At 35.7% G+C, this 14,937-nt stretch overlaps 2 protein-coding genes across 2 annotated transcripts; both read left to right on the top strand.

Moving 5' to 3' along the window:
- Positions 1–552: 552 nt before the first annotated feature.
- On the top strand, positions 553–1,891 carry LOC109162769 (peroxidase 15-like). Its single transcript, XM_019311452.1, has 4 exons — positions 553–788; positions 914–1,096; positions 1,202–1,367; positions 1,459–1,891. Exons 1-4 carry the CDS (start codon positions 585–587, stop codon positions 1,854–1,856), a joined length of 951 nt encoding a protein of 316 aa, XP_019166997.1. The 5' UTR covers positions 553–584; the 3' UTR covers positions 1,857–1,891.
- Positions 1,892–3,300: 1,409 nt separating this feature from the next.
- LOC109162677 (protein FAR1-RELATED SEQUENCE 5-like) lies at positions 3,301–6,444 on the top strand. Its single transcript, XM_019311360.1, has 4 exons — positions 3,301–3,807; positions 3,926–4,020; positions 4,309–5,720; positions 6,347–6,444. Exons 1-4 carry the CDS (start codon positions 3,301–3,303, stop codon positions 6,442–6,444), a joined length of 2,112 nt encoding a protein of 703 aa, XP_019166905.1.
- The last annotated feature ends 8,493 nt before the right edge of the window (positions 6,445–14,937 follow it).

Raw genomic sequence — 14,937 nt, 5'->3', positions numbered from 1 at the left:
TAGTAGTTACTTTGGTAAAACAATAGCATTAAATATTATTATGGCAATTCTACTCAAATTAGTTATATTGTTAGCTTAGTAGTAAACTTTAATGTAATAAGTTCATATATATCTCTGTCCAGGTTACTTATGAATTTAATTAATGCAAATCCTTGTGTAATGACTTTATTTTTTCTCGTCTTTCAAAAAATAATTAAATATTATTATATATTTTATTGTTTTTCATATATCACCATTGCATTATAAATATAAATTACGCGGTATGAGTGTAAATAAATTTGTTTCAAAAAAAAAATTCTAATACGGAGTAATGAGTAGGCCATGGAGCAACAAAAGAGGTTTGGCGTGTAAATATGATCTTGACTAAAAGAGTAAATATGAAGGTTTATATGCAACATTCCAATAATATATATTCACATACTAAAAGAGAAAGAAAAAAATGTCGAGAACCGCGTTCCTAGCTCCATGATTAATCCCACCCCGCCCTGCTTATATATAATCCCGGCCATAGCTTGAATATATCAGTTCAACTACTACTACTACATACTCAACTTAATTCTTGGTTTATTAAAGATAGGATATATATGGCGTCCCAGTTTTCGTTGCTTCCCGCAGCCGCCACCGTACTCCTCTGTGGAACAAATGGGCAGCTGAGCTCTTCGTTCTACTCCACCACTTGCCCCAATGTCTCTACCGTTGTCCGCACTGTGATTCAGCGATCCTTGGTGGCGGATTCTCGCATTACTGCCAGCCTCATCCGTCTCCATTTTCATGATTGTTTTGTTAACGTAAAATTTCCCCTGTAATTCATGAATATATATATATATATATATATATATATATATATCTGTGTGTTTGTGATGTTTTTTTTTTTTTTTTTGTTATTAAATTAATGACTTGGTCTGATCTGCAGGGTTGTGATGGTTCAATTTTGTTGGACGGAAATGAAAGCGAGAAAGGCGCAGCTCCAAATGCTAATTCTGCTAGGGGGTTCGACGTTGTTGACAACATCAAGTTTGAAGTTGACCGCGTTTGCAAAGGTGTGGTGTCATGTGCTGATATTTTAGCACTTGCTGCCGAAGCCTCGGTTTCACTGGTGATTACATTTCTCCTATATAGTTTTCCTTTTTTATTTTTGCTTTACCAATTATATTATGGATGGACTTGATTTAATTAATGCAACATATATATATGCATGAAGAGTGGTGGCCCTTCATGGAATGTGTTGTTGGGCAGAAGGGATGGAAGAACATCAAACAAGGAAGGTGCTGAAACTAATCTTCCTTCTCCATTCGCAACTTTGAACGACATTGTTCAAAAGTTTGCAAGGGTTGGCTTGAACATTAATGATGTCGTAGCTTTATCTGGTAAGTATGTGTGACACACATATTTGTTGCATCTCACTAGTAGTTATAAACAATGATGATTTACTTTTTAATCATGTTAATTATATTGCAGGTGCACATACTTTTGGAAGTGTACAATGTCGTTTCATCAACGACAGACTGTACAATTTCAACAATACAGGCAACCCTGACCCGTCTCTAGACCCGGCCTATTTGGCTATATTAAGGAACACTTGTCCCAAGAATGGATCTGCATCCAACCTGGCCAACTTCGACCCGACAACCCCAAATTTATTTGACAACAACTACTTCTCTAGACTGCTGAAGAATCAGGGACTTCTGCCATCGGATCAAGTGTTGCTATCTATGCCCGGTGTGGTTAACCACTTTGCACAGAACCAAACTGCATTTTTCGAGAGCTTTGCGGTTGCGATGATTAACATGGGGAATATAAACCCTTTAACAGGGTCTAGTGGGGAAATCAGGTCTGATTGTAGAAAGACCAATTAATATTGCATGTACCTATAATGTTTAGATTATGTGGCACCAGATATAAAGATATATAAATATAATAAAATAAAGTTTATAATTCTGTTGTTGGTTGAGATTATTAATGTTTTCAAATTATATAATTTTCTTTAAGTACACGATTTTTAGAATTAAATTTTGAATTAGATTAAACAATATATAATATTTCATCCCATGCCAACTTGCTAAGACATAACAAAAGTCAAAAACAATAATGAAATTTAATAAATCAAACAAAGTTTTCATACATGGTTATATCTCTATCTTTATATATATATATATATATATATATATATATATATATATATATATAAAGATAGAGATATAACCATGTATGAAAACTTTGTTTGATTTATTAAATTTCATTATTGTTTTTGACATATATATATATATATATATATATATAGGGAAGGGCTTCCGTGCATTTCGTCCTTCCCGTGAAAAATGAGGTTTAATCTAAGCCTCATGTAGCTCTTGATCGAACGAATCAGATTAGCAGCAAAAAATAAGCGTGAATTGGTCATTAAAGGTATTTTTGTCCTTTTGATTATATTAAAAAAAAAAAATCTGTTGTTCTTCTTCTTCAAGCGTTTTCAAAATTCAATTTTGATTCCTAATCTTCTATATTTCCTAATCTCAGACGAATATACGATCTCTACGGAATTGGCAATAAGATCTATTCTCTTCGTCGTTCAATATCATACTCGAAAAATATAAACCCTAAACCCAGCAAAAACGTCATCCGACCAATAATGGAAGATTTCGATCGAGGTATTACACAGATTCTATCGCTTTTCTAGAATTAATTTTATCTGCACTTGTATTTGTACCATTCTTTTCTTAATTACACGCATATTAAGCACTACATGCATGCAACTTAAGCACTGAATTACTGAGCTACTTTAATTAATCCAAGCCTAGATGATTACGTAGCCACATGATAATTTTTAAAAATGCACATATTACTGTTTTTTCTCACGCATATTATCCTTAGAGCACACGCACATTACTTTCCAGACGCATGTTAATGTTACTGGACTCTCTGACGCACATTAGGTAATGACATAATATTTTAACAAACACTCACGCATGTTAACTCTTCAACATGCGCACGTTAACTATTATCCTGAAGCACGTTAGTTTCTCACTTGCCGCACATACTCTTGTATTTTATAATTCTGCCTTATTGACAATGATCTGATAAACTTAACGCATATTAAGTGTTCTCGTCACGCACATAGAGGCTTTCAACAACACAATTACAACTTCATGTTTATACGTTACAGTTCCCGGTGACTTTCAATCTACCAACAACCCCAGTTTGAGTCCCAACAGCAGCAGCAATGGTCATACATTGACCATATCTCCTGGAATGACATAGTATTGGACTCCTCACTGTGAAGATGAAATCAGACCAGCAGTAAATATGATTTTTAAAACATTGGATGTTGGTATTGAATTCTACAATCATTATGCTACCAAGGTTGGGTTTGACACGAGGTCTAGTTCTGTCGTTACAGCACGTGACGAGACAAAAACTCAAAAGCAAATCGTTTGCAATAGAGAAGGATTTAAGAATACAGGAGCTCAACATTGTCACTCGCAGTCAAGTTCAGATGCAGGCAAAGGTCCTTCCCGTCCAAAGCGGCGAAGGGTCTCAAACAGGACTGGTTGCAGAGCTAGGATTATATTTAAGTACATTGGAGCAGCTGGGTACCAAGTTGCAACTTTTATTGAAAAACATAATCACAACATGTCTTCAGTTCTGGCAAGGCAGTTTCTAAAAGGAAATAGAAACATCTCCAGTGTTCACCAGAAATTTATACTCGATTGCGCTAAAGCAAACATTGGAGCATCAAAATCGCATGGTTTATACAGTCATATTGTGGGGGATTATTCTGAAGTTGGGGCGACTGTAGTTGATTTCAAGAATGTTAGAAGGGATCTCAGAGCATACATATTGGGAGCTGATGCACAAATATTGGTGTATAATCTTATTAAAAAACAAGAGATGTGCCCTGCATTTGCTTTTGACTACGAAGTTGATGAAGATGAGCAGACTGTTTTGGGCAGATCCAATGTCAAAAAAGAATTTTGCTGCATTTGGAGATGTTGTCTCTTTTGATGCCACATACTCAACAAACAGGTATCTATTATTATATTACATTTAGCATTGCCTGATCTGTTGAGCCATGAAAAAATTTAGACATGTTCACTATTTTATTGAAAAAAGATATGAAATATAAATAAACGCACATTGTGGTTTTATAGCACGCATTTTAAACACTAATGTCTCGCATATTAATGCGGGAGATCCATAATTAGACTTCAATTACATATGTGTGCGATTTTAATACTTAATGTGCGTTACACTAATTCTCTAAGTGCGGCAGTGCGACTCCTGTATATTGTGATAACGCTTTTTGTCTTGTAGGTACAATCTGGTTTTTACACCCTTCACTGGAGTTGATAACCATAGAAAGTGTATAACATTCGGTGCTGGACTACTGTTGAAAGAAGACATTGAATTTTATGTTTGGCTCTTTGAAAAATTTAAAAAGGCAATGGGTATGGAACCAAGAATAATTGTCACCGATCAAGATCCAACTATGAAAGTGGCAATTCCAACAGTTTTCAAGCAAGCCAGGCATCGTTATTGCATGTGGCACATCATGTGTAAATTTGGAGAAAAGGTGGGTCCTACGCTGAACAAGGATGAGGAATTCAGGAAGAAACTGAACCCAATCGTTTGGACGTCATCTTTGGAACCTCCTGATTTTGAGAAGCAGTGGAAAGAGCTCATGGAAAAGTACAACTTAGTCGAACACAATTGGTTTACAACTATGTTTGAGGCTAAAAACCATCGGATCCCAGCGTATTTTAGAGATGTCTTTATGGGGGGTCTACTCAGGACAACTTCTCGTTCCGAAAGTGAGAACTACACGTACAACCGTTTTACTGGTCCCCAATCAAGCCTAGTTGAATTCATGATGAACTTTGACAGTGCTCTTAAGTCACAACGTAACACAAATGCAAAGCTCAACAGTGACAATGAAGGATACAATCCAGATATGAAGACGCCTCTGGGAATTGAAAAACACGCTTCAATTGTCTACACCATTACTGTTTTCTATCAAGTTCAGGAAGAAATATGTGCCTCCTGTTTCAAATGTATGGTGTTGAGCGTTAGAGAAGACGGTGGAATGTTGCACTATGATATTATGGAAGGAAAGAACAAGAGATTTACTGTGGTGCACAATGTAAATGACCATGAGGCCAAATGCAGTTGCAAGATGTTTGAGATGGTTGGACTGTTGTGTAGACACATATTTGTGGTCTTTAGGGACCTTGAAAGTATACCTCTGAAGTACGTGGTTAATCGGTGGACTAAAGACGCATCTTTAAAAGCTACGTTTGAAATAGATGGTGTCATTTATGATCAGAATGGACCAAAGGATGAAAAGAAGATGTTATTGAAAAAAGTTTGGTCTGATATACACTGTTGTATGGATCTGGAAGGTTCAAACATAGAGCAATTGGCTGCATTTTCCCAAGTGATTAATGAACAGAAACAGCTGCTACTGTCAGGAAAGGAGAAATTGTCCCCTCAGCACAGCAGGAGGACTGTTATAGAATCATATTGTGGATCAACAGAAATTTCAGAGATCAACATACTTCCACCGAAACATGCAAAGAACAAGGGCAGCGGCAAACGTATCAAAAGCAGCAAGGAGTTGGCAATGGAAAAAGAAGAGGGCAGGAGGTGCAATTTTTGTGGTGTTAGAGGAGATCACCATGACACCAGGACTTTCCCACTTAACCCCAAAAATAAGGACAAGCAAAAGGGCAAGAAAAAGCCAGCAGACAATTTTTTCAACTGCTTTACAGTCGAGAACATAAATAGATAGCAAATATGAAACATAAATACTTAGTTCACTCATTTCAGAACACTTTTTACAATTGATATACTTGAATTTAATGTTCAATTATTACTATATTTTGTCACTGATTTGCATTTATCTATCACTGCTACTGGCTTAAAGTGCGTGTTATTAATACTTTACCTGCGTGCATTTAGTTCTTAATGTGCGTTGATTAAGATTTTAACGTGCGCTACATTAAAGCTTAATATGCGTAGTACGGAAACAGAATGTGCGTTGGTTTATACATAGAAACTTTGGTCCATGATAAATGCAAACGTCTTTACATGCGTCAATTAACATTTAACTTTCGCGACATTAAAGCTTAATATGCGTACAAATGGAATATTTAACACTATCTTTTTCTAATGTGCGTTTATTTATTAGTTAATATACGATGCGTTAAAGATACATCTAATATGCGCAATTGTAAAACTTAAAGTGCGTTTGTTTGATTGTAAAATAATTTGTAGATAAAATGATACATACATAAACGATTGCACATATTTATTTCTTCTAGTACTTTGAATACATTTCTTCTGGTTCCGGCAGCATCCAACACGCTGCCAGCCTGCCACAATGATAAACTCTCAGCCAAGGATGATGTTTGGAAACTAGATGATGACATTGAAGAAGAGAATGACGAATGATGCTTCAGGTTTATAATGTTATGTTTTCGAAATTAGATACAAACACTACAAGCTGGATATGAGGGAGATGAAAATGGAATAGAAGATGACGAATAAATGAAGAGGACACTTCTGTATGTGCGGAAAAGTGAGAGATAGCCATTTCAAAAATCTGATGCTCAGTTGTGTGTTGTTCCTCCTAATTTATATATAGGTGACTAACTTGGTCACATGCACTAATTTGATAATTGAATGTTACGTGCTTTACAGATACATTAGATTTTTCAAGATTTGCTTTAATGGGTGCGTTTTTTAAGGCATTGAATGACCATTCAATGCTATCCATCTCCCCACCTACAAATGCTCTTAAAGTTCTCACATCAAATATCTTTGAATATTACGTGAGTTGGTATAAAAGACTTTATGTGCTTTGCTTTGCTCTGTTACATCCGCGAACAACAAGAACAGCATGCGTGTAAATATAAATTTATTTAATTTTCATCGAAATAAGACATTTTTTTTAAAGCCAAAATTTTAATATGCGTAGCGAAACCAAATAAAGTGCGCGAAATATGATTCTAAGATGCGTTCATTATATTAAACAAAAAACAATAAAAATATAATAAAAAGATCAAGTCTTTATTGAGGTTCAATCCTGGGCAGAATCATTTAAATCAAAAACTTCTACCATTTCGCCAGTAACAACAACAGAGGTAAATACGAGAGCTTGTTTTTAATATGCACGAGCAGACGTAATGTGCGTTGGTTTATTTATATAATCTTTGGTCCGCGGTAAACACCAAAGTCTTTAGATTCGTAGATTACCGGCCAAAAATATTTTAAGTCTTTTGGGGGGGATTTGATCCTGGGCAGATTCAATATATTCAAAGACTTCTACCATTTCACCAATCAGCTCATCCATTTATTCCTTGTATACCAAAATATATGTTGCCTACCTACTAATCACGAATCTAAAAGGAAGCAATATGCCTCTATTTAATTCTTAATGTGCGTTGATTTACACTTTAAACGTGTACTACACTACGGCTTATATATGCGTAACACATAAATGTAATGTGCGTTGGTCTATGTATAAAAACGTAATTATTCAGACATTGCGTTGAAAATTAGTCCAGTTTGCGCGATTGCAAAACTTAAAGTGCGTTTGTTTGATTATGAAATAATTTGCATATAAAATGCCACATACATACTTTGAATTTAATATGCGCGACATATCGATTTAAAATGCGTGATATTGGAACACAATGAGCGTTGATTTCTATATTAATAAAAATAATAATTTACACTCTAATATATTAGTATTTGTAAACGTTAATACACATTGATACAACACCAATAACATTCAGCGCATCTTTTCTAGTACTTTGAAGACGTTTCTTCTAGTTCCGGCGTCATCCGACATGCTGCCAGCCTACAATGCTCAGTTCTTACCCTTGAATGGTGTTTGGTTGTGGCATGATGAGCCTGCAGCTGAGCTTACAAGCTCGATTTGGACATGACCAAGGAGTATGGATGCATGTAGGCTCGTGGTCTCTAAGCTTGCTGTATATGATAGATTCCTGGCAGCCGTAGGTGTTATTTGGGGTGTCGATGATCAACTCTCTCAGCCTTGAAAGATGTTTGGTTGCAGCATGACGAGCTTGCAGCTGAGGATGACGAATGTTCTATCAGGTTTAGAATGTGTTGTTTTTTGTAGTTGTTTACAATCACTACAATCTGGAGGGCGAGTGGGGTGAATAGGACATGCAAGATGAAGAATAAAAGAAAAGTGTTCTTCTGAATGTGAGGAAACGTGCGAGGTAGCCATTTTTTCAGTAAAAGATGATGTTCAGTTGTGTGTTTTTCTTTCCAATTTATAGCCGAATAACTTGGTCTCCCCAACTACAAACACTCAGTTGGGCGCGTTTTAAGGCGTTTTTTAAAGGCATTGAATGACCATTCAATGTTATCCGTCTCCCCAACTACAAATATACATTAATTAACTTTTATAGAACTACAATATATTTTGAATGCAAGAGTTTAAGGTGCGTCTGGAAACCAATTAAATAGCGCGAAATATCACTTTATGATGCGTGTATTATATTTAATTAAACGAAAAAGGGATAAAATATAATACGTAGTAAAAAAATCAACTGCTCAGTTTGTGCGCTTTTTAAGGCATTTTTAAGGCATTGAATTACCATTCAATGTTATCAGTCTCCCCAACTACAAATGCCTTAAAGTTCTAACATCAAATATCTTTGAATATTAACGTGGATTATTTATAAAACACTTAATGTGCTTTGCTTTGCTATGTTACATGCGCGTACTACAAGAACAATATGCGTTTAAATATACATTTAGTTAACTTTTATCGAACTACGATATATTTTGAATCCAAGAGTTTAAAGTGCGTCTGGAAACCAATTAAATAGCGCGAAATATCACTTTAAGATGCGTGTATTATATTTAATTAAACAAAAAAACAGATAAAATATAATACGGAGTAAAAAAATCAAGCCTTTATGGGGGGTCAATCTTGGGCGAAATCAGTTTGATCAAAGACTTCTACCATTTCGCCAGTGGGCTCATCCATTATTTCAATTATAAAAAAAAATTGTTAAAGAGCAATTCCCGAAAATTAAAAACGTGCAGAGAGCTTGACATGCGCAATACGTACGCTCAATATGCGTAATACTGTAACAAAATTTGCCTTTCGTTATCTATTAAAACTATAGTCCATAACAAAAAAAAAAGCTTAACATGCGCAATACAGTAACATAATGTGCTTTAGAAAATACGTGAATCTGGGGTATTCTTAGAAGAATATGCTTCAATTTATTCTCTACTATCCTTCAATTTTAATTTCGGTTGTTTTTTTTTTTTTAACGTATTTAATGACCAGTCAACTTTATAAGACTTTATTTTTCATTAATATGCGCATGTTAACACTTTATATTGTGTATCTAACATTCTTAATGTGCATGCGTTTATGGACGAACTTACTTTGGTATGCGTATCTATCATCATCTACTAATATGACAATGTGCCATGGGGTGTCCTTAAAATAAGATACGTCAATAAAGACATAATATATTGCAATAATAAACATAATAAACATGCTATATCATTCAACTAAAATTGTTGGATTACAATAATACGTAATAACAAATAACATGAAAAACATAAAATGTTCACACATTCATCGTTTATTTGTCCTTACGCATCCAATTTTGCAACCATCGCATCGGGCACCTGTTGATCCATGAACTTGTATTCTTCACCATCATAAACATATGTTGGCAAATCATCATCCCTCGCCGCTCCTGCGCGAGTTCTATTACAAAACACTAGCATACACCTAAGAGGCGAAGGTTTGTTTCTGTACGTGTTATATGCCACGTCAAATTTGTTCAAGCACCTTTGTACATGCGTTTGAGGAATATGCATGTGTACAAGAGTACCCTGAAATTAGTAAAAAAATAAAAAATAAAAAAATCATCAACAGTAAATTTTAGAAACATAAAATGTTAAGATTTATAATACGATAAATAAAAAAAATACCTCAAAATCGTGCAAAACGCACTCAATAGACTTTATGTTCTCAGAACCTTCACGTTCCGGAACACGTACAACATGCACCACACGAACTTTCATATAGTTCCAGCGCAAATCTATTCGGAGATCATTACCAACAATTTCAGAGTGCGTTTCAGCGGCCATTGCAAAATTTGCTTAAAAGGAGAAGTACAAAAGCAAAATCTGTTTGTAAGTGATGAGTTTGATACTAGCAGAATAGTGGGTTTAAATAGCAAAATGCGTCGATTCATTCAGTCATATGCACCCCTACACGTTAATATGCGTGTCCTACCTCCTTCACGTGCGTGATACTGTACGTTCCCTAAAAAATAAAAAAAAAAAAAAATCAATCATTGCGTCTTTTTAAAATATTGAATGACCATTCAACTTCGAAATATATTACCATTATGGGAAATATAAAATTTGCTGACACCGAAATTAACTCCTCACTTATTTCCAGTGCCAAGTACAAATCTATTGAGACCAATTGCTCTAATATGCGTTACATTTACAGTTAACGTGCGTGTATGTACAACATTAAATACGCGGAACAAATATAATTTAAAATGCGTCTATTGCTATTACAATATGCGTTGAGATATTCTTAGAAGTATATGAGTGAATTTATTTATTAATATGCGCACATTGAAATTGACCATTCAACTTCAAATGGCTGACATTGAAATTGACTTGTCACTTATTTCCCAATGCCAAGTACAAATCTATCAAGCCAACTTATTGCCAATAATAAAAAAAAAACATTAAGAGGTGCGTTTTTTTATAAGTTGAATGACCATTCAACTTTAACAGATTTCCTTTATGGGAAAATGAAAAAACTGCTGACAATGAAATACAGTTGTCACTTATTTTAACATATTTCATTTAATAACATGCACCCGTTCATATGCAGATAATATGTTGAACAACCTATATAAAGAAGTAAAGAACGGATCATCCATCACACCTTAACATCTCAAACACGAAGATGGAAAAAACAAAAAATGGTGAGAAGGACAACCAGTCCAACCAACCCCGAAAACCCCTAATACCAAAAGAACATCTACAATCACTGAAAAGGGATCTAAATGATCCAACATTCAAGGAAAGGTTCATGTCATTTATTGACGACTTCCCTGCTCAGGACACCTCTGATGGTTCAACAGGAACAGAGGTGTCTTACAACACCTGGAAAAGGGAGACTCTTGCCTACATTGCTGCTGAGGAGGCTTCTGAAGAGGATCCATCTATACCTTTTGAAGATATTTATTTTGGTTGAGCCTGCATTAAGGTACCAAAAGATATATCTCCAAAAGGAGTAGAGTATCCTGCCGTATGTCTGGGCTAAATCAACACATTCTAAACGTGGAAAGAACGACATCTGTGAATCTAATCCAACACATCCAAATCAGTTAGCGTTTAGCTCCACAGAAGAAGATCTTTTCAGGCTTAGAATATGCTGTTTTAGATGAAAACAACAAAAATATGTGCTCTACTCGAGGAACGTCTGCTTCGCTCATATCTCCTGTACCTCCTCGTATAAACTACATTGGGGTGTTTAGAATGATTTGCTATTCTTATCAATTACATTGACAAACAAAATAGAAGGAGGTCGAGTAAGATGAGCATATGTAAACATCATGATGAATGGTCTGTCAAACCCAAATTACACTGTTTCAATGTATATACAATATGGTAATGATATACTCCACTATTATAGGCAAATACCTTGAATGAGTCCGTTTATTAACAAATTGATTCCTAATAACACACAACCATTTAAGAATCCGTTTCCTATTATAATAAAAAAGATATTATTATTCAAATGTATTTTTATTTTTTTCCGTTTTCAAATTATATTATTTCACATACTGAAATATTTTTCTTCCTTTCTTAAATACCTTTCCATTATTATATGGCGTATGTATGTATTACTTAACATGTGCATCAATATATTTTAAAATGCGCATGTTAACACGTTATTGTGCGTGCCTTTTATACGTAATGTGCGAGAGATTATATACTCGTTGACTTGGACAAAAAAAATAAAGATTATAAAAAAAATAAAAAATAAAGATTGTGCGTGCCTTGAATGGGTCTGTTTATTAACAAATTGGTTCCTAATAACACACAACCATTTAAGAATCTGTTTCCTATTATAATAAAAAGATATTATTATTCAAATGAATTTTTATTTTTTTTCCGTTTTCAATTTATATTATTTAACATACTGAAACATTTTTCTTCATTTTTTAAATACCTTTCCATTATTATATGGCGTATGTATGTATTACTTAACATGTGCTACAATATATTTTAAAATGCGCACAGCGCACGTTAACACGTTATTGTGCGTGCCTTTCATACGTAATGTGCGTATTGGAGGAAGAAAGGAAAGTATAGAAGGGTAGATTTGTATTTTCATTATTCTGTTTGTTACAACTGTCACTATGATATTAATGTGGCAGTTTCCCTTTCCCAGTGTAATCTTCTTTTTAACTCCTTTCTTCATTTTGACGTGAATAACAATGAAGCTTTCTTCATCTTCTCTCTGTCCGTGAACTCACTTTACGATATGGTATCAGAGCCGCTGCGACGAAGCTCGTACGCCGCCGTCGTCTCCGGTGAGGTAAGTCAAGAGAGGCACGCATCGTGGTCAGTAGCTCGATCGTCGGTGCGCACGGCCTCAACAACGATTCCACAGAGGAATCCTAATCCACAGAGGAGCTACGCAGTGGAAGATGTGGAAAATCCATTCTTCCTTAGTACGAACGAGAATCTGTCCACAATAATGGCAGAAAAGGTGGAAGGACAGATCAGCGTATCAACTTTAACTGCGAACAATATGGAGATTAGCCAGGCTAATGCTATCCAAAATATTCAAGGCTCTGCAGAGGAGATTGATGCCGCTGTGAATACCTACAATGTCAGAGGGTATGCAAACAATGATCAATTTCAGAAATTAGTGGTGCCATTGCAGAGTCAAATAGGGCAATCCTCTGGTTCCAGTATTACAGCAACAGTTTCTTTGGTTCCTAAATTCACTAAGGATGCCAACGAAGGCAAGCACTCCACTTCTCATGTTAATTTCCTTTCAATTTGTGCTTCTACTTGGATTTTAGATTCCGGTGCTACAGACCATATAGCATGTTCTATTGAATTTTTTGATGAATATCATACGGTTGAAGGAGATGAAGTTAGCTTACCCACTGGGAGTCGTATTGCTGTTAGACATAAGGGCAGTATAAAGCTTGGAAACAATTTATGGCTAAGAGATGTCATGCACATTCCTTCATTCCAATTTAACATTGTGTCAGTAAGTAAATTGCTCCAAGACACATCTTATAGTCTTATATTCTCCTCTGGACAATGCATGATTCAGAAACCACATGGGATGACAGTTGGCTTAGCTAAACAAGAAAAAAGACTCTATCTGATGAAGCTACCAATGGAGACTACTGGTCATGACGAAAGTCTTGTTTTGCAATGTAATAAGATTGAAACTTGGCATCAACGTTTGGGACATTTCCCCATGAATAAGATGCATTTGTTCAAAGAAATTCAGACCTCATCTAACACAAATAAAGCTTGTGATGTGTGTCATCTAGCCAAACAATAAGCGTTCACCTTTTCCTATAAGTGTTTCATCCTCCAATGCTTGTTTTGAGTTAATTCATGCAGATATATGGGGTCCCTTCCCAGTTTGCTCAATGAAAGGGGAACGTTATTTTCTAACTTTGGTGGACGATCATTCCCGGTTCACATGGCTACACTTAATGAAAAGGAAATCAGAGGTTAGAGATTTGATAAAGAGGTTTCATAGCTTTGCTCTCACACAGTTTGGAGTTCTAATCAAGATGCTTAGAAGTGACAATGGACCCGAGTTTGTCATGACAGATTTTTTTTGTGAGAAGGGGATAGTTCATCAAAGGTTGTGTGTCAACACTCCACAACAAAATGCTGTGGTTGAAAGAAAGCACCAACACATACTCAACGTTGCTAGAGCTCTACGGTTTCAAGCCCATCTTCCAATGGATTTTTGGGGGCAGTGTGTTATGCATGCTGTGCACATCATCAATCGTCTCCCATCATCGGTAATTGAAGGGTTGAGCCCTTACAACAAGCTATATGGTAAAGATCCTAATCTCAATATGCTTAAGGTTTTTGGTTGCTTATGTTTTTCCTCTACTTTGCCTCACTTGAGAAATAAAATGGAGCCCAAAGGTAGAAAGTGTATCTTTATTGGTATACCAGCTAATATGAAGGGATATATCTTGTATGACCTGCTTGATGGTTCCATTTTTGTGTCAAGAGATGTGGTCTTCTATGAGCAGGAATTTCCATTGTCTGAGCAGAATACACAACTCACCAAAACAGTGCCACAGCCATTTAACCCCTCACTGCCAAATATTCCTACATCAACATTAATGAACTATGAGGAGTCAAATCAGTTAATGACCAGCCACAGGCACACTCCAGTAGGGTCTCCACAACAATCTTCACATGGGTCCATCTTTGATGAAGCACAAATTGTGACTGGTGATCGATTATCTGGTGAGGCCACAACTGATGAAGCCCAAGATATCACTATCCATGAGACAGAAGCCACTAATGATGCCCTTCCAATCTTCTTGAGGCGGTCAACTAGAGATAAGCGTGTGCCTAGTAAACTGCAGGATTTTTACTGTGACATGGTTCAAAGGCAAGGTTCGTCACCTCACATTCTATCAAGAGTGATATCATATGATCACCTAACACCTTTGCATAAAGCTTTCACTTTGTCTGTCACTTCTATAACGGAACCTCACACATACAACCAAGCTACCAAACAAGAATGTTGGAAAAACGCTATGCAGGAAGAAATCACAGCACTGCAAAATAATAATACTTGGCAGCTAACAGACTTACCTGCTGGTAAAACGCCCATAGGATGTAAAT

The sequence above is a fragment of the Ipomoea nil genome, unplaced genomic scaffold, assembly GCF_001879475.1.
Source record: "Ipomoea nil cultivar Tokyo-kokei standard unplaced genomic scaffold, Asagao_1.1 scaffold2957, whole genome shotgun sequence".
Lineage (NCBI taxonomy): Eukaryota > Viridiplantae > Streptophyta > Magnoliopsida > Solanales > Convolvulaceae > Ipomoea > Ipomoea nil.
This window is presented reverse-complemented; position numbering and strand designations above follow the sequence as displayed.

Excerpts from the sequence above, each read along its gene's own strand:
- LOC109162769 (XM_019311452.1), top strand. The coding sequence starts at position 585 with ATGGCGTCCCAGTTTTCGTTGCTTCCCGCAGCCGCCACCGTACTCCTC. Across the intron at positions 1,097-1,201 it reads CCGAAGCCTCGGTTTCACTG|AGTGGTGGCCCTTCATGGAA; the intron begins GTGATTACATTT and ends ATATGCATGAAG. Across the intron at positions 1,368-1,458 it reads TGATGTCGTAGCTTTATCTG|GTGCACATACTTTTGGAAGT; the intron begins GTAAGTATGTGT and ends ATTATATTGCAG.
- LOC109162677 (XM_019311360.1), top strand. The coding sequence starts at position 3,301 with ATGATTTTTAAAACATTGGATGTTGGTATTGAATTCTACAATCATTAT. Across the intron at positions 3,808-3,925 it reads CTGTAGTTGATTTCAAGAAT|ATGAGCAGACTGTTTTGGGC; the intron begins GTTAGAAGGGAT and ends AAGTTGATGAAG. Across the intron at positions 5,721-6,346 it reads AAATAAGGACAAGCAAAAGG|CATCCAACACGCTGCCAGCC; the intron begins GCAAGAAAAAGC and ends TGGTTCCGGCAG.